Source organism: Polyodon spathula, chromosome 1 (genome assembly GCF_017654505.1).
Source record: "Polyodon spathula isolate WHYD16114869_AA chromosome 1, ASM1765450v1, whole genome shotgun sequence".
Taxonomy (NCBI): Eukaryota; Metazoa; Chordata; class Actinopteri; order Acipenseriformes; family Polyodontidae; genus Polyodon; species Polyodon spathula.
This window is the reverse complement of record NC_054534.1, coordinates 15,102,538-15,129,803: the sequence shown is the minus strand read 5'-3', so window position 1 is coordinate 15,129,803 and position 27,266 is coordinate 15,102,538. Positions and strand designations below refer to the sequence as shown.

Below are 27,266 nucleotides of genomic sequence, written 5' to 3'. Positions count from 1 at the left end.
TTTACACGGTTTATTGCCAAACGTCTGCCCCATAACAGCGGTACAGTATTTCAAAATGTCACATTTTTCAATTTTTTTTGTTAGGTATATTGGAAAACTACAAAGCGGTACGTAATTCAATATGTTAGCGTTACATTATTCAGCAGGTTTTAATTGTAAAATTAGTTAATTCTACAGAGTGATGCAAATCTTATGGCCATAGCTGTAGTTATTATATCAATATAACCAACTTCACGAGTGTGAGTGTGCTGCTGTGAGAGTGCAAGACTGTTTTTTGTTTTTGGTGTGGCCCAGGCTAACAGGGGCCAGGAATAATCGTCTCAATAAACTATCTATTCTAGTATCTGCAAATTGTGTGTGTTTCCTTCCTTCATTTTGCATGGTACGGTACAATATTAAATTGGGCTTGTGGGCATTGTAAATCATTTCGAGAACAAAAATGCCAATATTTGTTATAAAGGTGGTTTTACACTGGAGGCGAGAGACCGTAGCAAACTCTCTGTGTCTACATCAAAGGCGAACGTTTTAAGTCTAGAAACTTTCACTTTCCACACAGAAGACATTTAAAACATATATTATAGGCAGTTTTATTTTGGCAGCTTTATGTTTCCAGACTAAAAGTCCCACCTACCCGAGTATATTCATTAAATTCACTCACCAGACATACTAGTAACAATGCAGAAATGTTCTGCCAGGCATTGTCCTTTTTACTTTTGTCTTTGTATGAATTTAAAGAACAACTGTAGAGCACAAGATACTGCTGCACTTCCTGAATCAATTTCTCGACTTCCATGTTTATGGCGTATTTGTGTTATGACCTGTTCCAAGTTTACTGACATTACTTCTGATTGGTCCATTTCACTTTAGACCATTGTGATTGGTCCATTTCAATTCAGACCATTGTGATTGGTCCATTTCATTTCATTCGCCTGCGATGCACTGGAAAAATAGAACACAGTTCTATTCCTGACTGGCTGCTCGCACCGCTCGCTGGTGGTGTAGATGCACCCATAAATTCCACTCACTTCTAAATTATTCACATGCGTTGCTTGCCATTATAATGGCTAACACTGTATTTCTTTAAGTTATGAATATCACACAATGAATTACTCACATCTATTAGATATTTTCTTTGTCCTTTGAAATAGAAAATAAAAAAATAGAAAGTTTTTTTGGGCTTTAAAAAACAAACAAACAAAAAAAACAACTCTGCAGACAACCTGGGAATGTGGATGTCTGAGAGATTGACAGCTGCAACACCAAAACCACTATATTCAAAGTGAAAAATCAAGCTGTGCAAGTAAACAAACAAACAAACAAACAAACAAACAAACGTATGGCAGGTTTAGAAAGGGCTTGACTGTCTAAGTTTGGTGCAGAATGCTGTACTTTCACAGCTTGCCCCCTTTTTACTACTGACCTTTTATCTCATTCTTCTCACTTTCTTCCCCATCCTCCACAACCCCCTCCTCCTCCTCCTCCTCCTCCTCCTCCTCTTCTTTCTCTTCCTCCTCTACCTCCTCTTCTTCCTCATCTCCGCTGGTTAAGCTCTCCAACTTTTCTTTAATCGACTCAAGCTGGTCCAGGTTAATTCGGCCTACCAGCTCAAAGTTACGGCTCACCTGTGCAGAGATCAGATTTTGTAAAATTATAAAGTGATCCTATAGTATATCTGTGTACATAAGAGATACTGAATTGCTTTTTTAACATGAAATTCCAATTTAAGTGTGCAGAACGTTGATTTGAGGGACATGTGACAGGCAGCCATGCTGAGAAGGCCTGGGAAAGGTTTCATGAATTGCAAAACTCGCACAAGCATAACTGCTGTCACACCGTTAATAACAATTACTGTATTGTACTTTTTCTAGTACTATATAGAGACTGCTGCTCTAGTAGGTTTTGTAATATTTATTGCTGGCAATAGTGTTTATTTCAGCTATAATGTGAAAGTCTTGCCGGAGAAGCTGGGCATGAAGCTTAAAGGGTTTTGAAGGCTCACCTTGTGCTCCTCATGCAGGTGCCCCTCAAGCTCTTCTCGTTCTTTGCTATCGTAATAGCAGAGCTGGCACTTGTAAGGCTTGAGCTCGTTGTGCTTCTCAATGTGCTGCTGCAGGCTCTCATCGCTGGAACAGGTGAAGGTGCACTTGTCGCAGCGAAACACAATCCCCTGCAGGTGCTTCGACAGCTTAGAGCGGCACACCTCAATAGGGACCACTCGCTCCTCTGTGGGATGGGAACAATCGATCTCATCAGGGCTCATTCTTTATAACCTCTTGCATCGGTATCTCTCCTTATTTTGCAAGTTCTAGGTATGCTTTTGTCTGAATGTTCAAACTGTCATATTCAACTTTTCTGTTGCTGCGACTCAATCATTTGTTATGCAACCCTGCTACATATTCTGTAATATATGCAAGCAGCATTCTCTTGTTCAAAGTCAGTTTCAGCCTGATGGGCAGGGCAGCAGATATGGGTCAGGGCAGTGCATAAGCAATTGATCGGCACAAATTGTTGATGTATCACAAGTCTTTAAGACTCTAGAGGTCATTCCAGAAGATTTCCACCTCCAATTCCCTGATCTTTGAGAAACAATCATATGCATCAGATCTCCAGTCAGTGCCTCCATTCTTAGTGTAATAGAAAATCAAATTTACACATACACATTGGCGTTAAGAGCTTCCGTTTATCCTCACCAATTTAAATCCTGACATGGAGAGTTGTTCAGTTTCCATAACCATTTAATTTCTTTCCCTATTTGACACTGCCTTCAAAAGTGTCCTGGCTTCAATGTGAAAAAAATGTTGAACAAGGGCTGAGACAACCAAATTCTCTTCATTTTGTCATGCCTCCAGAAGTTAAAGGCTTACGTAATTAACTCCCTTCTCCACCTAGGTACCTGTTGCAGTGGTGCAATTAGGTTAGCTTCATGGTAAGAAAATACCCCAGCAAATACAGTACCAACATTCAGGTACATAATGTTTCATTGTAATTTTCACCTTGTTACCTGCTATTATAATTTCATTATCTGTGACTCATAAGATGGGCAAGCAATGGTAAAAAAGGAAAGTCCACATACAGTACAGTAACTGCATCATCTCTGCTGGTCTGGAGGCTGCTATAAATTAATAATGGTGGCAATATGATTACACTTTTTGCCCTCCAGCCCTTACTTCAGCAAGTTTTTGCCATGAATGACTTACCCCTGTGCAGGACAATATGGTCAATCATATTGCTCTTGTATTTGGTGTGGTAGAGACAGAGTGGGCAGCGCAGGTCTTTGGGGCCCTCTTCAGGGGTGGCTATGTGGCCTGCTTCCACATGCATTGTGAATGCAGACCTGAGTGAGACAAACACAAGACAGTTTACAACATGAAGAGGTCCTCTACATTCTGCCTCTGCATGACTGAAGACTATTACCCAGTAATGCATAGAGGAGCCTATGCCAAATCAACCATTCCAAGAACATCCCCACCTTACTACTTCTCTACTAGGGGTAGAAAGAACAGCTACTTTTTAGTCAACGTAAACATAGTCGACCAGTCTCCATTTTAAAAAATGTTTCTTCACTATATTTCAAACCTGCTTGGATTTTTAAAATGTATTAATGTTCTAAAATGTCATTTATATGTAAGTGATACACCACAAATGCACTTCCATTCAGCTGAAACCGCACACTTCACAATTTTTTCTGTTTAATTTCATACAGCTGAATACAATTAAAATATTGATTTTGTGAGTTTGCTACTAGCAGAAACACACAAAAACATTACAACTGTCACTGCTGTTTCTTTGAAAATGAATTGTGCGATTAGTCGACTACCAGTTTCTAGCCAAACAGTTAACTAGTCGGCTATTCTGTGCAACCCCTAATCATTAGTATGGTCAACCAAAGACACCTGACACAATGCAAGCCTTTTTGTTTTTACTACTTGGAAAAACATTCAACTCCTTGATGCTTGGAATATATATTCAGAGACATTAATGGCCATTGTATTGAAATGCATTGTACTCGGCATTCAGAGATATGTCTCTGCTGTATTACACAGCAAATATGAATTTTGAAAGAATATTCAAAAGACAACAAATCCATGTTTGCCAAACATGATTTGTTACATACGACTACTTGTTCCCAATATATCTAAATTTCCAAAGACACACCAATAACTGAGAAAAGGGCAAATTGCAAAGTACAACTATCTTGAATGTATATCGTCTGTTTGAATCACCAAAACAAACAAACAGTGAAAGATCACTTTTCATATTCTAAATAAAAGTGTTTTACAAAAGTATTCAGAATTTTCTGAAGACCCCTTGGGGTTCCTGGACACGAGTTAGAACATGTCTGCTTTAACATAGCTACAGAAGAATGTTACATCTGTTAAATAATAAGAGCTAGAGAGTGTATTCAAAGTCTTACTTGTAACAGGTAAAGAAGGAGCAGTCTTTACACTTGAACAGCTTCTTCCCACCATGCCTGTCACGGTAGTGGCGACGGAGGCTCTGCATGTAGCCCGAGCTGAAATCGCAAAACTCGCACGTCAGGAGGCCTTCTGGTTTGACTTCGGCTACAGCGCTGGGCCGAGGCGTGGGGCTGGCACTGCTGTTATTGCGGACGGCTTGCTGGTAATGACTCAGCTGCTGCTGTACGTCCGGAGGTTCAGAGTAGGAACAGTCTGTATGAGAGTGAAGAAAAAAGAAAATAAAGGTACGTCAGCAGCAAACTTATCAAACACAGGTGTTACCCCGACCTACATCCACAAAATGTACTGCAGAATCCTCTTAAAACAAAGTCCAAAACAACTACCTTTGTAATTCATTCCTAATGTCCAATATACAAAAATTACAAATGAGCAAAATCTGTAGAGAAGAAATCAGTGAACTTTTATACCTTAAAAAAAAAAAAAAAAAAAAAGGAAAGGTGTCAAGTTAAGGGGTTAAGAATATGACAACATGTTCTTTTTAACATTTGTTATTGTTAAAACTGGAAGAAAAAAAACACAAGTCTTCCAAATATTGACACAACTATTAATCAACTTGTACAGATTAAATACATTAAAATCAGCTGTCTGGTTTTTATTTACATTTAATGATGTACAGTAAGTGTTCAGTGGGAATGTCTCTTGCACTCTTTGTATTACAGACCCGACAGCAAAGCGTGTGAGAAATCCACTCTCAACTTGATTAGAGGTAGCCATCGAACACTTCTGAACATACATCAAAGCACCAAGAAAAAATGGAACCAACTGTCAAAATACCTTCTGTACTATAATGTCTATAAAACCTATAAAAGCACACAACTCATTATGTTAAATTGTATTATATTTTGTTTGCATCGGGGGTGTGTGGTCTGACAATTCTACACATCTTGTATGTCTTGTAATCTTGTAAGACCTTTGCAATCTGAGTGAAATCATGAGAAAGCACATGGGGCTCCATTTGCCCATTGAGAGAGTCTAAAATGACAATTTTTACCAAGAACCACCAGTGGATAGTACAACTCTTGAGTGGGACACACTCGGATAAGCAACATACCTGCTACAATCCCTTACATCACAAAAACCTTCAACACTGAAAAAGGCACATCTGTTCCAACACAAACAATGGAACACAATGCACTGTGGGCTTCAGTAGCAGGTCACTGATGTTTTGGCCAGCCAGTGTATCGTTTCAGTGGACACTGTAAAGACTGTCAAGATGTTCAGGTGTTGGATGTACGGGATTTCACAGACTAGGAGTGTTGTATACTTTAGAAAAGAAGAATACTGCCTTGTATAACACTACGAGGTGATCTGATTCAAGCACTCAAAATTCTATAAGGTATTGACAGTGTCGACCCAAGGGACTTTTTCGACCTGAAAAAAAGAAACAAGGACCAGGGGTCACAAATGGAGATTAGACAAAGGGGCATTGAGAACAGAAAATAGGAGGCACTTTTTTTTTCAGAGAATTGTGGGAGTCTGGAACCAACTCCCCAGCAATGTTACTGAAGCTGACACCCTGGAATCCTTCAAGAAGCTGCTTGATGAGATTCTGAGATCAATCAGCTACTAACAACTAAATGAGCAAGATGGGCCGAATGGGCATCTCTTGTTTGTAACCTTTCTTACATTCTTATGTTCTAATGCTGTCCTCAAAGGGCTGCCCCAGGACTACTATGCAAATTAGATTTCAATACATGGGAAATGTGCATCAGTATGCAGGGAAGGTAACAGATAATCAAAAAGACAGACAATGCAGATAATGCAGATAGAGGGAAAAAAGACTTATTAATGGGAAGCAGAGAAATGTTATGCAAGTAACATTCCACTTATCTCTAATGGGCTTAATCCTTGAATAAATCCACTTGTTAGCTTTCATTCTTCAAGAAAAAGGAATGCCAAGAGGTTTTTAGTTTTTTTTTTAATAAGGTGTGCCATGCATTTTTTTATCAACTAGAAACTCCAGGGCTCTTTGCTACAACAAAGCAGCAATACCAATCCCTTGCAAGGCTTGGGCCAAAATTTCTACGATATGGAGGACAAACTTCTGTGCAAACAGGCTTTCCTTCAGATTACTTTGATTCGCTGATATGTATTAAGTTATATGAAATCTGCAGCTCTCTATTACAAATAACTTCTAGTCACCATGGGCATGAGGCAGACCTGACATACTTTTATCAGGGGCTACATTGTACCACAAGGCCTACATTACAGTGTTTATAGGACAGAAGTAACATAGCGAGTGAGATAGGGGAGAAACATGAAAGAGAAATGCATTTGCATGTACTTACATGATAGCGTAATTATGTGATAAATCACCCTACCACCTCAAGATTTACACCTGAGGATTGTTCCAGGCAAGAAACACACAAAATATAGGCTTTCAGCCTGATCTGGTGAAGAGGTCAAAAGTTATGGACAGGTGAAACAATATGGTTCCTGAGCAACCCTCTGACCTTTAAATCAACCTTCACTCAAAAACAATTTGTTGAGACTTGTGTTAGGTTGCATTGTATTGGATAGGAGGATTTCAAAACAAAGAAGTAATGTTACTTCTTAAGAAAATGTATGATCTTTGACCTTAGTGTGAAACCCCAGAAAAAAAAAGTAAAACCATATGCAAAGTTTGTTGTGTGAAAAAATAAAAAAATAAATAAAATCTAACCTATTCATTCTATTCCAAAGAGATCTCAATCATAGGTATATCCTGTACAAAGGTGGAACAAAAGGAGTAGGTGGACCTAGGAGTTTATGTTGACTCAGAAATGTCTTCATCTAGACAATGTGGGGAAGCTATAAAAAAAGGCCAATATATTGTGAAAAGTGTTGAATTTAAATCAAGGGAAGTAATGTTATAACTGTACAATGCATTAGTAAGACCTCATCTTGAATAATGTGTTCAGTTCTGGTCACCTTGCTACACAAATAATATTGCTGCTGTAGAAGAAGTGCAAAGAAGAGAGACCAAAATTATTCTGGGTTTAAATGGCATGTCATATGCAGACAGGCAAAAAATTTTTATCTATTCAGTCTTGAACAAAGAAGAGTACACGCCGACCTGATTCAAACGTTCAAAATTCTAAAAGGTATTGACAATGTCGACCCAAGGGACTTTTTCAACCTGAAAAAAGAAACAAGGACCAGAGGTCACAAATGGAGATTAGACAAAGGAGCATTCAGAACAGAAAATAGGAGGCACTTTTTTACACAGAGAATTATCAGGGTGTGAAACCAACTCCCCAGTAATGCTGTTGAAGCTGACACCCTGGGATCCTTCAAGAAGCTGCTTAATGAGATTCTGGGACGAATAAGCTACTAACAACCAAAGAAGCAAGATAGGCCGAATGGCCTCCTCTTGTTTGTAAACTTTCTTATGTTCTCATGTTCTTAAAGCTATATTGTTTTTGATTTCATTACTCCTGTATATATGCATAGGTCATCGTTTGTGTTGGCATAATAACCCTCCTGGAAACTGCCTGAACAAAAGAGTAATAAATGAATGTAGTTGGCAACAAAATAAAATCTACTTGCCATCAGATTCGTTGATTTCTAATGTTTGCCCAGTCACCTGGGGTGGTTTCTGGGCTCTGAAAGCAGAATGGTTGGCGGCACGCATCTTGGTCAGAGTGAGGGCTTCCCCATGGTCCTTCTGTGAGTGTTCCTTGAGCTGGCTGATCGTCATGGAGGAGAAGGAGCATGAGGAACACTTGTAAGTGTGCTCACCTGCTTAACAAGAATAAGAGACGGGGCTATTTCTTCACTTTTTAACATGGGATCGTGAGAGCTGGCAGCTGGTATTATAATACAGCGCTCAGAATTTGAAACACCTGCTCACCCATATCACACCATGAGCAGCCATACTAAAATAAAAATAAAATCTCAGTAAACTGAATGAAAAATATTTAGACTGCACTTCAACCTCTCTATTGGTAGAAATGTTTGTCCTTAATTAACAAGGTCAAGTTCAGTATTTTTAATATGGCTGCTCATGGGGAAGTACGGGTGAGCAGGTGTTTCAAATTCTTTTGTGTAACGCTTGTATGTGGCAGTGTGCAACATCATCCAGGAAACACCACTTATACTGTTGTCACCTTGGAGAAAAGGAGTTACAGCTAAGATAGGTGTGTCATAAATTAGTAAGTACAGTACTATGGCATCCTCAGCGGGTATACAGGTAAGGATTCTAAGCTTTAATAATTTTGAAGTAAGAAAAAAAAAGCGCAAAATAATTTTCAGAGAGACCTCTCTATCAACACCTATTTTGCATGCAAGCATTGGAAAAATTGACCATGGCAACGTGATCTTAGCATGGTCCTCATGGCTAATGCAGTGTTTTTTTTACTGAAAGCCTAAATATGCTGCATCTAATGAACATGTGCAGCAGGCTCAATTGTTTTTTTAAAAGCGCTTGGTGATATAATAGCATTGTAAGTAAGTAATTATGGACATTAAACTGTTTGAACCTGTACAAGATCACAGACAAAAAGGACTTCTGCCATAATGATGAAGGGCAATACTCCTTGGGGAAAAGTGTAGAAATCTTGTGTCTTGATTGGACGATGAAAGGTTGCACATTCCAGGTCTATTATGATCAGTCAGTCTAACCGTCTTGAAACTGTCTGACTTGGTGTTTTGTGCTTCTTCTTTCTTTCAATGGACAGACCATGACATTTCCTTTGATCTAGCTTTGGTCATTCCCTTCTCTGGGTATAACCAGAAGAAAAATGGACACCTGTACTTCTTTCTTTATTTGTTTAAAATAACGAGCTTCTCCTTAGGAAGGTTTTTTTCCCCCTACTCATCTGAGCTGCTAACAAGACCCGGGGTTCATTCCAGAATGCTAAAAAATATAACGTAGATAAAACACGGGGTTGTGATGTATATCAATTACCCTGCATAGGTCCCAGGACATCAAATAACCCCAATCCATCAACCTTCGCAGAACTTATCCATGACCGATACTAATATTTGCTCAAATGTAATTCTGTTCTCTATTACATGAAATATTCAAATGTTTTCAAAGAACAGGGCTGGAAATGTGTTTATTATTGTGGAAATCAGCAGCTGTGAAGTCTCTTACCTGCATGAACTTTATGGAAGTGGCTCTTGAGGCGACCCATATAGGCAGATTTGAATGAGCAAAGTTTGCAGCGAAACGGCTTGTGCTGTCCGTGGTGAGACTGAACATGACGATCCAAGCTAAAGGATAACATAACGGAGAGGATACCTCAGGGTCAGGTAAAGACTAGAAGACACAGATGTGATTTAAAGTTATAAGAGAAGAAACTATATGATTTTCAAGTGGTCTGTATGCTGATGTCTCATTGAGACCGGTCTGATGAGCACTTGCTTCTAAAACCTTAGGAAGTTCTGCCTTCCTATGAGTGGTGAATATTACATAAAAAAGAGAAACCATGCAGTACAGCCATCACAGGAACCCCTAGAAAGCGGTTTCTTTAGGACAGAGATTCAGCTTTTGTATTTGAAGTATAACATTTCTTAGATTGTGAGGACATGTAAAACATCTATAAAAGATGTTGGTTTACATTACGGGTCAAAAACAACAGTGTGATCCATCATATAAACTGCAACAGAGATTCTGCAAATAACTACTTGCCATATCGCCTAATAATAATAATAATAATAATAATAATAATAATAATAATAATAATTTTGGCTTTGAACCTCATGTCAATACCCCATCCCTGTCCTGTCAGTGTTAGTCCTTACTTGTGCCTGAAATTTGACACGAATTGGCAATATTGACAGCTGTATTTGTCCTCTCGGGTGAACATGGCGAGTGCAGAGTGGCTCCTCTCGTGGGAGCGCAGGCCTTGCATGGACATGAAGACACGATCACACTGTGTGCAGGCATGCCCGCCAGCAGGCCTCTCCTGAGGCTCAGTGGCTTCTTCAGCCTCTATTTGAAGCATTTCCACATTTTCCTTCTGCACACCAACATGAGCTTCTGTAGAACCTGCAAGGCCTTCCTCTCCTGGGCCCTCATTGGCCACTGCTTCCTCTGCAGGAGTGATAGGGGCTTCACTCACTTCCTGCTAATATAAAGGAATGAAAGCTTTAGTCAGCACATTCAAAAACTGAAAACAATTAACGGTCAGATCCACTTGTCTTGTTTAAAAAAATAATGTACTATTCAAAAGCTTTACTATTTACTGTAGATAATTACTGTACTGTATACTGTACTTGAAGTATTTAAACCACAAGACATGTACTGCATGTTTTAAACTGATTTATTTTAGTATAGATTCTCTTCAAGAAGTACATCGTATAAACACTACCTTTACAGGAAGACTATAGCATTTATCCTGAAGAATCTCCATGTATTTACCTTTAACATGGCAAATCCTAGCGCCGCAAAAAAGATCACCAGCCTCTAAAGATCTCTTAAATGATCCCTAGAGTGGTTTCTATAAGCAGGTTTTACTGCCAGTTAATCCAATGGCTTGGTTGCAATGTTTGCAGCAGTGTGACCGATTACACTCAGCAAGCAAGCTGTCCAGGTTTTTGCGTTTTTTAACACAAGATTTTTATTTTTTGAGTTTGCATTATGTGTCAGAAAAGGACAAATACGGCCGACGCTTTTCTTGTTCTACAAGGCCCAATTTAGGGCTGCAACGAAGGGTACATTTTGACCTTCGATGGCACTCATTTGCATAATTTACTGGTGACGTCACCGTAGCTACTAGTTTATATTTCATTGAAAATCCTCCTATTTTACAGGTAATCCCTATAAAAATGGAATAAAACATTCACATGTATTAAAAAATATATATTCTATAGAACAATAATCATGTTTTAATAATTTAAATAAAAATACATGTTGTTTATTTATATGTAATTGATGCTGCTTGTCATACATACAGTAAGCTTGCATTGCAGCACCAACTACAGCTGACTTGAACAAAACAAAGCTTTATTTAACAGTCACCGTTCTAAGCAGGTTATCGGTCAGTGTCACATTTTACTACTACTAAAAATATTTATAATACTCCTCCTACTAATAATAATATGAACTTAGACTTGTTAAGTGACCCCAGAGATTGGTTATGCTTCCATGATACAGTTTGCATTCAGCTGTTTTGGGGGTCGTGTGGGCATTTAACAAAAAAAAAAAAAAAAAAAATCATAAACAGCAGAGGCGTTTCGAGAAATTTCTTTCAATATAGCTTACACCATATAACGCTCTGCTGTCGAGATGGCGAATTAAGAAATTAAAGGCTTGCCTCTTGGTATACGAGCTGAAGGGAGGAGGGGTGGACGGTGCTCAGTTTTCGAAATTAAAATGATTAGTGTTGGTGTATATTTTGTATGTTTCAAACATATTCTACCACAACACTTCTCTTACACTGTCTTGTACACTAGGTATACAGTACATATTTTACTGAAGCACTACAACTGCTATAGGTACCGGTCCCCAGTGCTTTGGATAGTGTACCCTGCTCCATACACAGCAGTGACGCCATGTAGAGTTGCTACATATAACGATTTGGTACAATGGTAGTGGATTTTAATACAATAACATTGGTTTACATAACTTTATACAAATCAAAAGATCGAATTTTGCATGCAAGTGACATTTAATGTGTGATTTATAGTATTCATATATTGTCAAACGGTTTCTGTTAACAGAAAAAAAAAACATACAGTGCGTGACTGCAACTTGACAAACCTTCTAAGCTTTAAAACTACCTTCAAATTCTTGGCTAGCGAACAAACCTCCCGAACACAGCCCTAGCCCAATTACAGTCAGAAAGATAACAATTACCAAGCTCTGATTAAGAGAGACAATGATCTATTTTGTTTTATTTATCTATCATTAATTTGTGACGTAAAAAAAAAACAGGAGAACAACTAGACTACCAAAACTAATAGCAATGTGATCTAAATGAAGGCCATCAGCTGACCTTTACATGCCCAGCTTTGACTTCTCCATACTGGACGTGCTTTCGGAGGTGGTTGCAAATTGCTCTCAGGGTGGGATGAACCTCAACACAGAAGTTGCATCTGTAGCCAATGGGGGAGTTACTGGCTTGGTTGTCAGGCTGCAAGACAAAGCAACAATTATCCTGCATCATCAATGAAAACAAAAGTATTTTTAAAAGAGAAGTTTGGAACCAAAACCAATGATAAACAGTGTAATTAATAAAACCAACAATCAACACTGTAATTATTGTCCAATGGAATATTAATTTCATGCTTTAAACTGTGGAAATAGCGAGACCCATACAGGGGTGTGCAATTAGTATCGCCTGACGCCCAGGACAACAGGGCCTGTGTGAGGGACAACAAGTTTTGCCGTTACAGTTTACCCATCGGACAAGTACTTTTTATTTATTTATTTTTCCTATATACACACATTATACACACACACACATATATACAGTGCCTATAGAAAGTACACACCCCTTTCAAAATTTTCACCTTTTGTTGCCTTATGGCCTGGAAATAAAATGCATTAAAATAGTCATCTACACATCCTACCCCACAACTTCCAAGTGAAAAAAATATTCTAGAAATTTGGAGAAAATTTATTAAAAATAAAAACTGAAATAGCTTGGTTGGATAAGTGTCCACCCCCCTTGTAATAGCAATCCATAATTAGCTCAGGTGTAACTGGTCAAAGTGTGCATGTGACAAGAACATTCCAAGCACTCCACAAATCTGGCCTGCATGGTAGGGTGGCAAGAAGGAAGCCATTACTCAAAGCCCACCTCGAATCCCCGTTTGAAGTATGCAAAAAAAACCATTCAGGAGATTCTGTAGCCATGTGGCAAAAAGTTTTGTGGTCGGACGAAACTAAAATGGAACTTTTTGGCCTAAATGCAAAGCGTTATCACACAGCGCATCACCCAAAGAACACCATCCTTACAGTGAAGCATGGTGGTGGCAGCATCATGTTATGGGGATGTTTCTCATTGGCAGGGACTGGGGCACTTTTCAGGATAGAAAGGAAAATGAATGGAGCAAAGTACAAAGAAGTCCTTGAGAAACCTGCTGAAAACCTGCTGCCCTCTGCAAGAAAGCTGAAACTGCGACGGAAGTTCACCTTTCAGAATGACAACGACTCAAAGCACACAGCCAAAGCTACACTGGAGTGGCTAAGGAACAAAAAGGTAAATGTCCTTGAGTGGCCCAGTCAGAGCCCCGACCTAAATCCAAAATCGAAAATTTGTGGCATGACTTGAAGATTGCTGTCCATCAATGCTCCCCAAGGAACTTGACAGAGTTTGAACAGTTTTGTAAAGAAGAATGGTCAAATATTGCCAAATCTAGGTGTGCAAAGTTGTTAGAGACCTATCCCAACAGACTCACAGCTGTAATTGCTGCCAAAGGTGCTTCCACCAAGTATTAACTCAGGGGGGTGGAGATATATCCAATTATGATATTTTAGTTTTGTATTTTTTATATATATTTTTTTTTCTCAATAAAAACTATTTTCCCCTTAACAGTGTGGAGTATGGTGTGTAGATAAGTGGAAAAAAATGCTCATTTAAATGCATGAAACTAAAATGTGAAAAAGTTCAAGGGGGTGTAGACTTTCTATAGGCACTGTATAATAGATTATTAATTAATGTATGTATTTATTTCTCAGTGAGAGTAGTGCAGGAACAGAATGTTGCCTTCCCAAAAAAATAAATTTAAAAAAGCCATCTGGGTATGAAAGCAGGATATCATCCTGCTGCAGCAGTGTTCCTGTTAGCCATCATGGGACAAGATGTTAGATGAGGAAAAATAACTATAAAATGTTGTACACGGTTAAAATTATATTATAAACAAAAGAAGAAAAAAACATTTTGTCTTTGCAGAATTTGGAGCCTACTGTATATATTGTGTGCATTTTGGTAGAAAAACACTAAAATAAAATGCAGAGAAAACTGACAAGTTATACACAAGCACTTTAAAAATCTGGGGTTCAGCAGTTACAAAACTGAAAGAATGTAAAGAAAAATCAGAGTTCCACAAAGCAGCAGTAACAGTTGGTAATTTTGTATCTGTGATGCAGCAAAACTAAAACACCTGTACATCAGGAGCTGGATTCAGCTTACAGAGAAAAAGTGGAAAAAACAGATAGAAGCTATTTTTATATTTCAATAATTCCAAATATTGCTTATTATAGTTGTACTCTTAGTATGTTACTTAAATTTACTAGCAAATGTGTTCCAAACTGCACTGAAAGGAACATTTTTCTTAAAGTATGTTAGAAATGTGTTGAGGTGAAGTGGGGTCACAGGGAAACATGTATATCTTGAAGAATTTAGTGAACCTGTCAAGCTACATGGCCAGATCTACCCCTGTAAATCACAAATTGATTGATTGTGTTCACTGTTATATAAAACTTTTGTGTGTGTGTTTTGTCCGACGAGGAGTGGGCAAGTACATTTTTCTAACAAATTTGTTTTAAAAAAATGCAAACCCCTATGGTATTCTAGTTTAAATGTACAATTGTTTTCAAGGATTAAACACCAAACTCATCAGCTTAATTGAAGGTAAGCAAACTCAACTTGTTATTTTCTTAGGTTTTTAAACTTCAAACTCTTTTTTGCCCAAAATTACAAGCTAAAGTAAAACAGTTTTAGATGAAACCCCTTAGTGTGCTGTTTCAGATTTTTGGAAATAGTGCATTATTGAGCTGATCTATGAATGAACAGAGGGCTTTAGTCCTCACTCACTGTCATAAGTAAAGATTTCTCCTTCTAAGACTCCAAAAATGTGAAATACCTACCTTCTCTGGTTTGCTTTCCACTGGTTCTAGTCCTTTCTGTTTGCTCTGGAGCTGCTTCCTCCTCTCCTGTCTTTTAGCCCGCTTCTGGAACTCTTCATTGTGACTGGTCAAGTGGGTGCTGAGCTCAGCTATGCTTAAGAGCTTGGTGTCACAGTGGGCACACTGGAAGCTCTGGTTACTGCTGCTTGTGTTGCTAGGGATGGTTGTGAAGTCCCGTTTTAGGTCCTTGCTGTGGTGGTCTGTGTAGTGCATGCAGAGTAGTTCAGCTGTGCTGAAGGACAGCTTAAAGCACTTAATGCACTTATACGGGAGCCACTCAGCGTCCTTCTCTTGGTCAGTCTCTGCCTGCATGGAAACTGTTTTTTCCTCAACTTCAATTTTTTTTACTGTCTCCTTGGCATAGACCACGGTGAAGTAACGTCCCAGTTTGCTGGAATGTTGCCTCTTCGGGAAGACCCCTGGGTGTCGTTTGATGTAATGCGAAACAATGCTTTTTTTACTAAAAGCCTGGAAAAGGCATAGAGAGCATCTTCTCTTCTCAACTGCTATTCTCAGTTCCTCACTCAAGGCCGGGCTTTCGGTTTGTGAAGCCAAAGGTACGACTATTTTACTCGGCCTCTCCCCGACGGATTTGGAAGCTGCCAGGCAGTGGGTGTAGTATGCATCAATGTCATGTCGCTTCTGGTAATGCGCAGCCAGCCCTTTGCGGATGGGGTTGGTATAGGAGCACAAAGCACACTTGAAGACATTGTTTTTGCCCTCAGGCTGAGCCCGGACATTGTTGTGCTTGATGCGGTAATGACGAGCTATGCCCTTTCGGGTGGAGCAGAAGTATTTACAAAGCTGGCATCTGAAGACGGTGTGAGTCTCAGCTTTGTCACCAGCAAACTGGGAAAGAGCTGGAATAAACACACCCACCTCCTGCACCTCCACCACATTTTCTGAACTGTTTTCAGCCAGTGGTCCTTCTTTATCTACAGCAAAACTTGTTGCTGATGTCTTGAACATTGCAGATGCAGGTTGATTGTGGTACTTTTCATAGTGGATTTTCAGCTTCTCCAAGGTTCCGTGGGTATATGGGCACATTTTGCACCTATATGCACCATACCCCTGTCTTTGTGATTTACACTTTTCATCTCCTTCGTTTAGCTCTATTACCTCCTCAACATCATCTGCAAAATCTTCAGCAGTGACCTTCACTAGGGGGTGGCGTTTCTGGTAGTGTGTGAGTACACCATGGATGCGGGAGTTCACATATGGACAGTGCCTGCACTTGTAAAAAGAACTGGGGTTTATGTCTGTTTCCTGTGCAAAATCGGCAGCTTTAACTTTCATGCCTGGGTGCTTTTTGCCATAGTGAGTCAGGAGGCCATGCAAGCTATTGTATTCAGACAAGCAGACAGTACATTGATATGGATTGCTAGACATTGAAGTGCTAGCATAAGAAATCTGGGAGGCCATTTCAGGAGAGCCCACTGAAATTTCCAAAGGTTCCTCATCTTGCTCAGAAGGTTGCCTGTTAAACTGTCTGGCCTCTGGAACTTGGGCCTGTGGCTTTGAGGTTTGTGTCTTTTGCTGCTCAGAGGACATATTGCCTTTGATGATGTCCAATAATACTGATTCATCTCCATTGATGGCCCATGGGTGAACGGCTTGATAGTGATTGGTGATATCCCAGATTGAGCAAGCTTCAAAGGCACAATCTCTGCATTGGTAGTGCTTGGTTTCTGGGGCTGCCACCTGCTGGGAAGTTGAAGTCTCTGGACCTGCCCAAAGTTTTGTGGCCATGTAAGTGTAATCAACATTGTGTTCTGGGTGTCGTCTTTGGTAATGTATAAGCAATCCATTTGGTTCGGCATGAGAATAGATACACCACTCACAGTGATATCCTGCTTCTAGGACACCATCTTGATATGCCCAATATAAAATGGTCATAGATGTGGCCTTTACAGTGGGATGGTCTTTCTTGAGATGCTTCTTCAGAGCATAAACATATGGAGATATATAGGAACAGTGCCTGCATTTCAATGACCTTAAGAGCTTGCTCTTCTCATTTTCCGAACTGGTGGCTGGGGCCGACACACTCCCAGACTGGCTCATCTGAGCACGCTCACGCTGGCTGCGGACCACTGCTGTATGTCGGCGTACAAGGTCGGCATTTGCTTTCACATCTCTGTGCTTCTTCTGATAGTGTATCAGCACTCCTTTTACTGTACGGTTCCCATAGTCACAATGCTGGCAGAAGAACAGCATCTCTCCTTCTCCCTTATTTCCACCAGGTTGAGGTTGGGAAAAGCTAGACCCTTCTAATCCACTGTTAAACTGCTGCAGAAACTGTTTTGGTGGTGCAATTTGCAGCTCATCCATAAGCTTCAACAGACCGGGGGTAGGAGGAGCATGCTTAATGTATTTTGCAGTGACTTTTATTTCTGGATGCCTCTTTTGATAATGAACAAGTACACCCACAACAGATCGGTTACTGTACACACAATGTTTGCAGTAGTACATTTCCTCTTTGTTCACATCTATCGAAGGTGTGTTAGATATCTTAGGAGGGGAGGGTGTGCTTACTTCAAAAGCTGGGTTGGAATTTGTTTGGGTATGATCTACAGACACTACACGCATGGTTTTCTGGATCCGGAAATAGGAAGCTTTTTGCTCTGGGTGCTTCTTCTGGTAGTGCACCAAGACAGAGTGCATGTTCGGGCTGGCAAATGAGCAGATATCACAGTCATAGACTACTACATTATTTGCTGTGGCGTCTTTTTCAGATTCTGCATCTAGACTAGATTCTGTATTTGGGATGCTCTTGCTTACAGGGCTTGACTGGGATGCACTAGGGGGTACTGGTGTGGATGTTCCAAAGCTTTTAGGGCCAGAGTTTAAGATTTCTCGTAAAGTTTGGGACTCGCCAGTCATCTTCTGAGGTTGATCAACCACATAGCTTGAAAAGATCATTGCATTGTTAATCTTCACTGTGGGGTGCATTCTTTGGTAATGTGGCATCAGGCTTCGAACATTTGGGCTGGTGTACAGACAGAAGCGACACCTGTAGATCAGATCAGGCTGGTTGAAGTTTAGGACGTTAATGGCTTCAGGATGATGTTCACTGTAGTGCTGATTAAGATCATCAAAAGTTGTATATTCTACATAGCATTCTAGGCAACGGTACACAGCACTATGATCATTTGGATCCAGAATGTACCTGAAACTAAATTTTATGTAGGGGTGCATTCGCTGGTAATGGGTGCTAACACTGCGGGCAGACTTGTTGCTGTAATCACAGTGTTTGCAGTAAAATAGAGATCCAGAGTTCTCATTATAGTCAAGGGACTCCTGATAAGCATCTCTACTATCTTGGTCACCCTCTTCGTGTGGCTCTTCAGCCTCTGGAGGAGCACCATAATCATAATCATTATCCTCTTCATCTGACAAGGTCAGTTCAATAGATGGCATATTACTGGAACCATATTTTGATAAATTAGAACCATAAGGGTCATCATTTTGGGAGTCATCTGATTCTCTAACATATATCCTGTGTCTAGGATACCTGTAGGGCTGTTTTTTCATCAGCTGCTCAGCCTCTGTTTCTTCCTTCTCTTCAACCATTTCAATTTCTATTTCATTCTCGTCATCCTCTTCCTCATCATCAATATCCTCCAGGTTGATCACTGAGTCCACCTGCTGCTTGTTTTGGCTGATCTTGCTCTGCAGATTGTTGGCAATTTCATCAATTCTGGTTCTTTTTTTGACAGGCGACAGATCTAACGGCAAGTCATTGATCGATTTCCTGGCATTCTTTGTTACCAAGTGCTTTTTGGAAGAGAAGCCTAGTATTGAGGTCTGAGTTTTCTGCACATATGTTGGAGAACTATATGTCTCTGGCTCTGAGTCCAGTTGGTCATTGGACAACCCCTCATAATTCGGCAATTGCAGATTGTCACAGTATGAATGTTTATGTTGCTGATGAACACGAAGACCTTTCAAGGTGGTTGTTGAGAAGTTGCACAAGGAACATCTGTGAGGATTTGTCTGGTTTAGCTCTGCCAGTATTCCTGGCTTTTTACCATTCACTTTGGAGTTTATGTTTCCTCCATTCATGGGTTCCACACTTTCATTTAGAGAGCTTAGGCTTTCATTCTGTAAGTTCATGGTCTCCCACTCTGAAGATGTTCCCACATGACATTGCTTGTGAGTGCCCAACTTTAGCTGACTGGTGCAAATGAACGGGCATTCGTCACACTTATACACAGTGGTCTTGCCAGACAGATGGATGTTCTCTATATGACGAGAGATACTCCGGCGATGCATGGTAAGAAAAGAGCAAAAAGGGCACTGAAACCTGTTCATGTACCTTCTAAATGGTATTCCTTTAGTTTCCAACATTTTGTTATCCTCTTCGGACAACAGCTGCTTGCCGGACACTTCTGACGACAAAGAGTTTGAATGGTTTGAGCCATCCATGTCCCCCAATTCCTCATCAGAGCTACTTCTGGAATCGTTCAGCATGCTGTTTGTTTCCATATCCATACCAGAGTTGGACAAATCAGACATCCCAAAGGATGATTTTTCTGATAAGAGTGAGGCACCAGTACTGGCAAATGTTTTAGGTTTCATCTGTGAATACTGAAAAGGAGCAAACTTGCTTGTCGGGGCAGGAGGGGACCGTAAAATTGAACTACCCCTGACACTAATGGAAGACCCTTCATTGCCACCTACATTTTTGGGCATAAGGCTGGAATTGGGAGTGCTCCTATGTGAGGCAGAAGAGTCTGGCTGGGAAGGGCCCACATTAATCCCTTCTTGTTGCTGGCTAAGTGAAGAAATAATCTTCACCATGTTGCGGTGCTTCTTCATCATATGGTCACACCACCGTTCTCTGCGCAGGGTCTGGTAGCCACACCACTCACAAGAGAAGTTTCCCCTAGATTTGGTTAATGGCTTGACCATCGATTCCAGAATGCTGCGCTCAACAACTTCTGCTGGCAAATCGCTACAGGATTCTTGCCCAGGTATCACTAGAGAGGAGGAGGAGGAGGATATGGGCTCAGGGGCAGGCAAGGGTGCTTCTAACAGGTTCGTTTTGTGGTACATCTTTTGATGTTTTAGAATCCTAGCCCGTCGTGGAGACTTGTAGGTGCAATACTGGCAAGAGAAAACCTTCCCAAAGCCATCGTGCATTAAAACACTGTAGTTAGACTGCTTACGAGCTGGTGAAACTGGGGCACTCCGGCCACCTAGCAATGGGCCTCCAATATAACTGTGGACCTTCCGTGTATGCTCATTGAGAAGGTTTTTTGACCTGAAATAGCGCACACAGAACTTGCACTGGAAGAACTGGCTTACAGATCTCAAAGGATGGTTAACTGGTTCGTTGAACATTTGGTTAGAAGTGGTAAAATGCCTCGAGCTGGACTGATATGGGTGAAGACCTAAAACAAAAAGAGAAATATTAGTGTTTTGAGGTCACTGAGAAAATGCTGCAAATCATTAGCTTTTTCTGTCCGTCCAACATCTCTCCATTGGGTCTCAATCTATAGCTGATACAATTACAATTTTATTTTGCTATTCTTAGGAAAGCAGCTCAGTCCACTGTTTAACAAATATGTTGTCTTATACAATGACTTTACAGAACAACAAGACTTTATTGGTTCCATATCAACATCAACTGTGTCAGCCAGGTGGCAATGAATGTCAATTTCTTAACAGGCAGATTTCAGACTGACAGGGAGTGACAATGTGAAAAGCAAATGCTCTTAGGAAACATCTTCATTGTTAAACAGAGACAATGCACTATGTTTCTTCATCAAGGTAGGACACTTATGCTACAAGAACAATCGACTGCACCCACATTGAAACTGGAACCACCACGAACAATGACTACTTTGCAACAGAAACTTCTACAGTACATGAATTAAGAGATAACTTGTTATAACTCATGGGTGAGAGGGGGTTCTTGGGAAGTATAATAATTAACTCAATGACATCAAGCATGTAATTAATTTCTAAAATATATTTTTTCTTCCAGGAAGCAGCGGTTTCAAACATCTGACATAAACAACACCACTGCCACAGATATTATGAAAATCCAGTCTCTCAGACAATGGATATTGAAGAAAATTAATATAGCCTTCGTTCTCACTCCTTTAAGTAGGGACTTCCTTTTATTAACCTTTTGCAGTCCTATGGAACAGGTCAGACATTACAATTTTCCCTTTCCTGTCCGACATCATCAAAAAGACACAAGTCTCTAATCGTTTTTTCTCTGGAAAAAAGCCGAGAAAACCTTTTAATGGCTGAGTGTGAGTGACAGGAGCTGAACGAAGCCGAAAAAAAGGGGCGAATCTGATAGGCCCATGCACCACAGAGATAACACCAACACAAACAAAGGAGATAGCTGCTTCCACATCCAGCACTCAAAGAATGTCACAGACATTTGCAGAGCTTTTTGAGATGTTATAGTAACAAAATAATGACTTGGATCACATTACTGCGGAGTCTGGTGATAAAACGAGTGATCGTGAGAGGATTTATCAGTATGCACGTCTATAAAGAGGTGTGTGAAAAATAAGGCAAACAATGGGTGGGGCTTGGCTGGAGATGCAGTACAGATGTAATTTTGCTATGCAGAGCATTTTAAACCTATTTTACTCTGAAAAAACAAATAATTTAAACAGTGCATATAAAATAAATAGCGAGTGTGAAAATAAGTTGGACCTCACGCGTCTGACAAGCGCTGAATAAATGGACTGCTAAAGGGTTAAAAGATGGGTTGTCACAACATCAGCATGCCAAGAATATTATCTTCATCGTGGTTTCCTGGTTGCAAAAACTGACCTTGTCATGTCATGTAGACACACTACCTAGATCACCAAAAAGCTATAGGAACCAAAAGTCAAGAGTGCAATCTTAATTTTCTTCAAATGTTACTCTTAAATGTTTAATGCTATGGATGCAAGTCACTGAAGCCACCAGTGGAAGTACTTGACAGAAAAAATCCTACTTTTTAAAAATGTTTTGAAGTAAGAATTGTCATTGAGATTCTTTAATTTATCTTTTTAATAAACTCTGGGTTCAGCCTGACAACTCAGAACAATGCTTTCAAAATATGGATTTAAATGGGAAACTACTGGTCCACGTTCACATTCATGTTCAGTTTCATATCCCACATCATATGCACTCCCCCATTCATCTGGTTTAAGCAGCACTATCAGTTGTCATGCTCTACAGTTGTGTTAGTACAACCACATGTGACTAACATACTAATGTACAGTCAACATGTGTTTGTACTACATCCTTCAAGAAGCTGCTTTATGAGATTCTGACAGCTATAAGCTATTAACAACCAAATGAGCAAGATGGTCCGAATGGCCTCTCGCTTGTAAACTTTCTTATCTTCTTACATATTATTATACCAAATTTTTTAGCTTTTTTAAAAGCACAAGTATCACTCTTGAAGGTGTGTGTGGTCACACGCTGTGTTGACCCTATCGCATCAAGAGGCATAGGTTGTCTCAGTAAAACTACACATCTCGCTGTATCGTTTACAAGTTAAAATGTAAATGTAAAAACCAGACTGCAGTCTAAAAGTCAAAATTCACCTTCTCCTTCATTTGAGGTTCCACACTCGTCCTTCAAACCAGACATCTCCTCATCATCATCATCTTCATCATCCTCATCACCATCATCATCAGGGCTGTGAGCATTTGAAGTGTCAGACCTAGGCTGACTGGAATGCCCCTCCCCGACTGCTGTCGGCTGCAGGAAAGCTGTGTGAACATCCTGAATGTGTGCCTTGAGGTCATCGTACGTTTCTGCACGGAAATCGCAGCCATCACACTGTAGCACCTCCATTACTGTGGACTCAGGTAAACCTATAAAGCAAAGTAGAAAACAATAAATGACAGCATTGCAGTTGAACAAATACAAAAGATTCCTGCAAGTAACCAAAGAAACTTTAGTTCAATTTCTGTGATAAATGTATATGTTTTGGTACGACTGGATTGAATTGCTAGATACCCACATTCAAATCGTAGTGCAGCAGCTCCAATAAGAACAGGTCCCGTAGGAATGCCTGTCCCTTGCTTAGAATGTACAGAATTTCACAGGTAGTTTTTTTTCACTGAATGCACAATTCTTAAGTCAGTTTTTATGCTACTTTCCTGTATAACATTTGCCAAACCACATAACTGATGGAAGATACTCTGTTCTTGGAAATACTTCAATTCTAACTGTAATGTATGTTGCTACATTACAGCATCTACAGCAGCATTACGCTACATCACAATTGAACCAAACAAATGTCAACCTTAAATGTTACCACATAAGAGGGACTGCTTGTTAATAAAAACCTTTCCACGGTGGAACCTATCCCCCCCCCTTCCCCCATTGTATGCATACTTAAGGCTACAATTTATCTAGCCAGAAAAGGAACAACAGTGTCAAAAAGGAGGTGGCTGTTATAGGTACAGCATGGATCACATTACAACACAATAAAAGCCCCACCCCTATCTTCTTTCAACAGATATCTAAACAAACTCACTAAAGTCTGGCTCATGTACTGTAGCTCACAGGGCAGGAGAAGATCAAGAAGAAAAAGCTAGCTCATCCAGTTTTAATCCACCATCCCCCATCCCTTGTTGTTTTTTGAACTGTGCCAAAACAAGCTACCGAGTTTAAAGTATTTATCACATTTTCACCATGTCACAGTAGCTTTAAGACGAGCTAAGCTGCCTAAATCTGACTCGGACGCAGCCATTTTAGCTCAGGTCTTCTTGAAGAAGTGTTCACAATATGGCTCCACATATCTGATCCACATCTCTAGCAGCTGAGTCATGACAGAGTTGCTGACAGAAATGCATCTGCCAGATGTATCCAAGTACTCTACTGGACAGCTTAAACACCCTCCTTTGCCAGCCTACTACAGTACTGATTCCTTTAATATCTGGAATGCTGTATCAAAGAAGTCTCGAAAGACATGTTCTATTAAAAAAAGATTCCTTTAAAGCCTTTCAAAAAAAGAAGATTTTGTAGAAACTGCCAACTAAACCTCCATGACAGGGATCTAAAAATGCAAAGCATCTGAACTTCTCTTAATAGAGCTCAGAAAACATCTGCACCTGGCTATGGCCCTAGGCAGAACACCCCCCCCCCCCCCCCCCAAAAAAAAAAAAGAACACGCCAGCACGACCCAGTCTCTTGGGAGACCTTCCGCTGTGTACAGAGGACAAAGCCATCTGACTCTGGCTCCCCAGATTCCAAAGTCTACTGACATTTGTTAATCACCAACCGGTCTGCCTGCATCAGCAAACCCTGCCAACAGTCACACCCTCTACTCAAACGCTGCGGCAGCAGCTGCTGTGTCTGAAAGAGGTCCTTTGAATAAGCCTGCAGTAAGCTGATTACGAGTGCAGGGGTTTGTCCTTAACCATTGGTCAACCTTCTTCACTGTAGATGTTCACAGTTAAAACACACTGTAATACTTTGCTTTTCCCAGAACGGTGTAACAATACAAGCCAAAATATGAAGACTAACCTCTATAAAACCAACAATCGTTGTAAAACTCAGCTGGTCTTTGATAAAAATATGAATCTTGGACTGCTACAGTAGTTGGTTGACCCCTTGTTGATGTTTGACATCACTGTGAGCAGCCAGTCATGCAAGAGGTTAACTCAGAAGCTGAGAGATGCCTTCCAAAGATTCTGGAAGATTGCAGTCAGGGTGAAATCTCATAAAACCACAAGGGCTACTAATCATACTGAGAAACCGTGGTCTGCAGAACCACTTACAGTGCTTCATTAAAAAACAAGGTTATTTTTTTCTAACTGAAATGACTTATTCTGGAGCAACAATACATCACACATCGATGAAAGTTTTCTTTTGTATGTTTTATATAGTATAACACTTCATCCTAGGAGGCTGTTTTGTATAGGTTTTTCTAAATAATGCTACCAGCCAGCAATAGAATACAACATTACATTTAGAATACAGAATACACTACCTCTAAAATATTGTTACATATTTAAAATCTATGTGACTGCAAAGATAATGCTGGCATGCCTTCAACAGAAAGCAACAATGGCTCTGTAATCACCAAAGGATACTCAACAAAATTCTGTAATACTGTACACAATGGACCTCCAATTCGCTGGGACCCTCAGACTTAGGTTTCCTCATCTGGTGCTTTGACTTGACAAAGGGTCTTAGAAAACATCCAGAATTTGAGAAGCATTCAGTACAACATCGCATTATCTCTTGAAATGTTAGATATTCTCTGCAGACTAAGCAAAGCGCTACAGTAGCTACAGTTTCAGAAATTGTTTAGGATATCCTTAAGGGTACTTATTCATTTACTTAGTCCATACATCAGCAGCACCATACAATCACATGCAATAATTCTCAGTGGTGCATAAACACTACAATTTGAGAAAATACAATAACACAACCTGAGGGGCATGAAATAAAGAAATGTAACAACTTTTGGGCTGTTGGGTTAAATGCATACTATTACAAATGAAAAATACAAATTCAATGTCATTGTTTGACATTTTTATAAGAAGCTCATTTCAAGGTCATCTTAAAAAGTCTGGTCACACCTTTCATTGAGAAAGTGTAGGCTGCTCCATGCCGAATTCTTGACTACGAACCTCTGATCACCAGAAAGCACTGTGTAGCCACCTGCCATATGGAAGACAGTGCATGAAGTCTTATTGGCCACCAGAGCTAACATTTTCTTCAGTTTCATTTTCAATTGCCAACTAAACAGTGCTATGTCTTGGCTTGCATTGCAGCAGAACGACTCCCAACATACTTACATTCTTAACAACATTTGGTCAAGGACAGTAACAGAAGGTAGAAGTGTACCTGTAAAGAGCTGCATACAGTACCTGCATTGTTCAGATTAGAAGTGCTGAACAGTTAAAAGTAATTATTTATCAGTTCTAGTTTTTTTGCCAGCTTAATGCATAAGCCTTGTACTGTGTGGCAAGCATAAAACACTACACCACAGGAAACTGAGATAAAAGCAGAACTTAGAGCAAACTATATTATCCAGAACAGGTCTGGCAATTTCACTTCCTTGACCAACCTGGTCATTGTAAATTAACTGAACAAAGAAGTTTACTCAATCGATGTAATCATGGGTCCTCTCCATTGTATGGTCTTCATTGGTTTGCTCATCTTTCACTCTGTTGTATTCTTCTAGTCAACCTGGTGGAATTACAGTGCTGGAATCTGGGGTGTTATGTGGGCTTACGTACTAAAATACTCATCAAGATATAGGTTTTGGAGACTTATTCTCATCACGTGGCTCACATGCTGTAAAATTCCAATTAAACAGAAAAACATATAGAGCTACTCTACAGTGCCACGGTGTAGTCCTTTGTTTTAGTAATGGTTACTGTAGTTCTCATAATACTAATGGACTTCAGGGTGCCACACAACTATAAATTATTTATTTATTTATTTATTTATTTTCAAATTTGCCCAATTTCAGTGATATGATTGACTCGAGTTTAGAATAATTTTGAAGTGGTCTGCAATTTATCCGAAAAATACCCCCCCGCCCCCGCCAGCCTTCTTTCTTTTCCTATTTCTTTTTACAGTGATTGGTAAAAATGACAATGACAACCTGATTTTATGACTGTGTTTTTACAGAGATTGTGCAGTTGATGTGTGCCTTCACAGGCGTGATCCAGAAATGCCTATTTTTTTTCAAAAATGTTTAACTTTCTTGAATTTATTTACATCCACACTCAGCTGTTTCTAGCAGACAATCCAATATTTCACAGTAAAGCTTCACAACTCTCTACAGTTTGATGACTATACAACAGCTGATTTTAAAGGGAACTACAGGGAAACAGGGTTAACTTATTTGTAACATCTTTTCATTTTACAGAACATTAACCCCGTCATCCACTATCTCAAACACAGGTATGCAATGTTTTAAACAATGATAGACCCAGTCATCTCCAAAAAAAATCCAGTGTCCTTGATTGTTAGCATACAGACCTTACAAGTTTGTTCCAGGAAGCATATGGCAACAGAAC

General features: G+C 39.9%; 1 protein-coding gene across 8 annotated transcripts in view; it reads right to left on the bottom strand.

Annotated features, from left to right (window-relative positions):
- LOC121314588 (zinc finger protein 462-like) overlaps window positions 1-27,266 on the bottom strand; it is a 49,923-nt gene that overhangs the window by 5,360 nt on the left and 17,297 nt on the right. For 5 of the 8 annotated variants that reach the window (XM_041248011.1, XM_041248021.1, XM_041248038.1 and 2 more), the window contains 10 exons: window positions 22,821-23,093; window positions 15,220-20,651; window positions 12,401-12,538; window positions 10,206-10,531; window positions 9,556-9,674; window positions 8,007-8,201; window positions 4,415-4,670; window positions 3,198-3,334; window positions 2,000-2,223; window positions 1,421-1,622 (listed from right to left, as the gene is read on the bottom strand). In XM_041248011.1, coding sequence (XP_041103945.1) covers window positions 1,421-1,622; window positions 2,000-2,223; window positions 3,198-3,334; window positions 4,415-4,670; window positions 8,007-8,201; window positions 9,556-9,674; window positions 10,206-10,531; window positions 12,401-12,538; window positions 15,220-20,651; window positions 22,821-23,073 — 7,282 coding nt within the window. In that variant the 5' untranslated portion in view covers window positions 23,074-23,093. The remainder of the gene's footprint in view (window positions 1-1,420; window positions 1,623-1,999; window positions 2,224-3,197; window positions 3,335-4,414; window positions 4,671-8,006; window positions 8,202-9,555; window positions 9,675-10,205; window positions 10,532-12,400; window positions 12,539-15,219; window positions 20,652-22,820; window positions 23,094-27,266) is intronic. The other 3 variants (XM_041248055.1, XM_041248064.1, XM_041248072.1) reach the window with 3 other exon arrangements.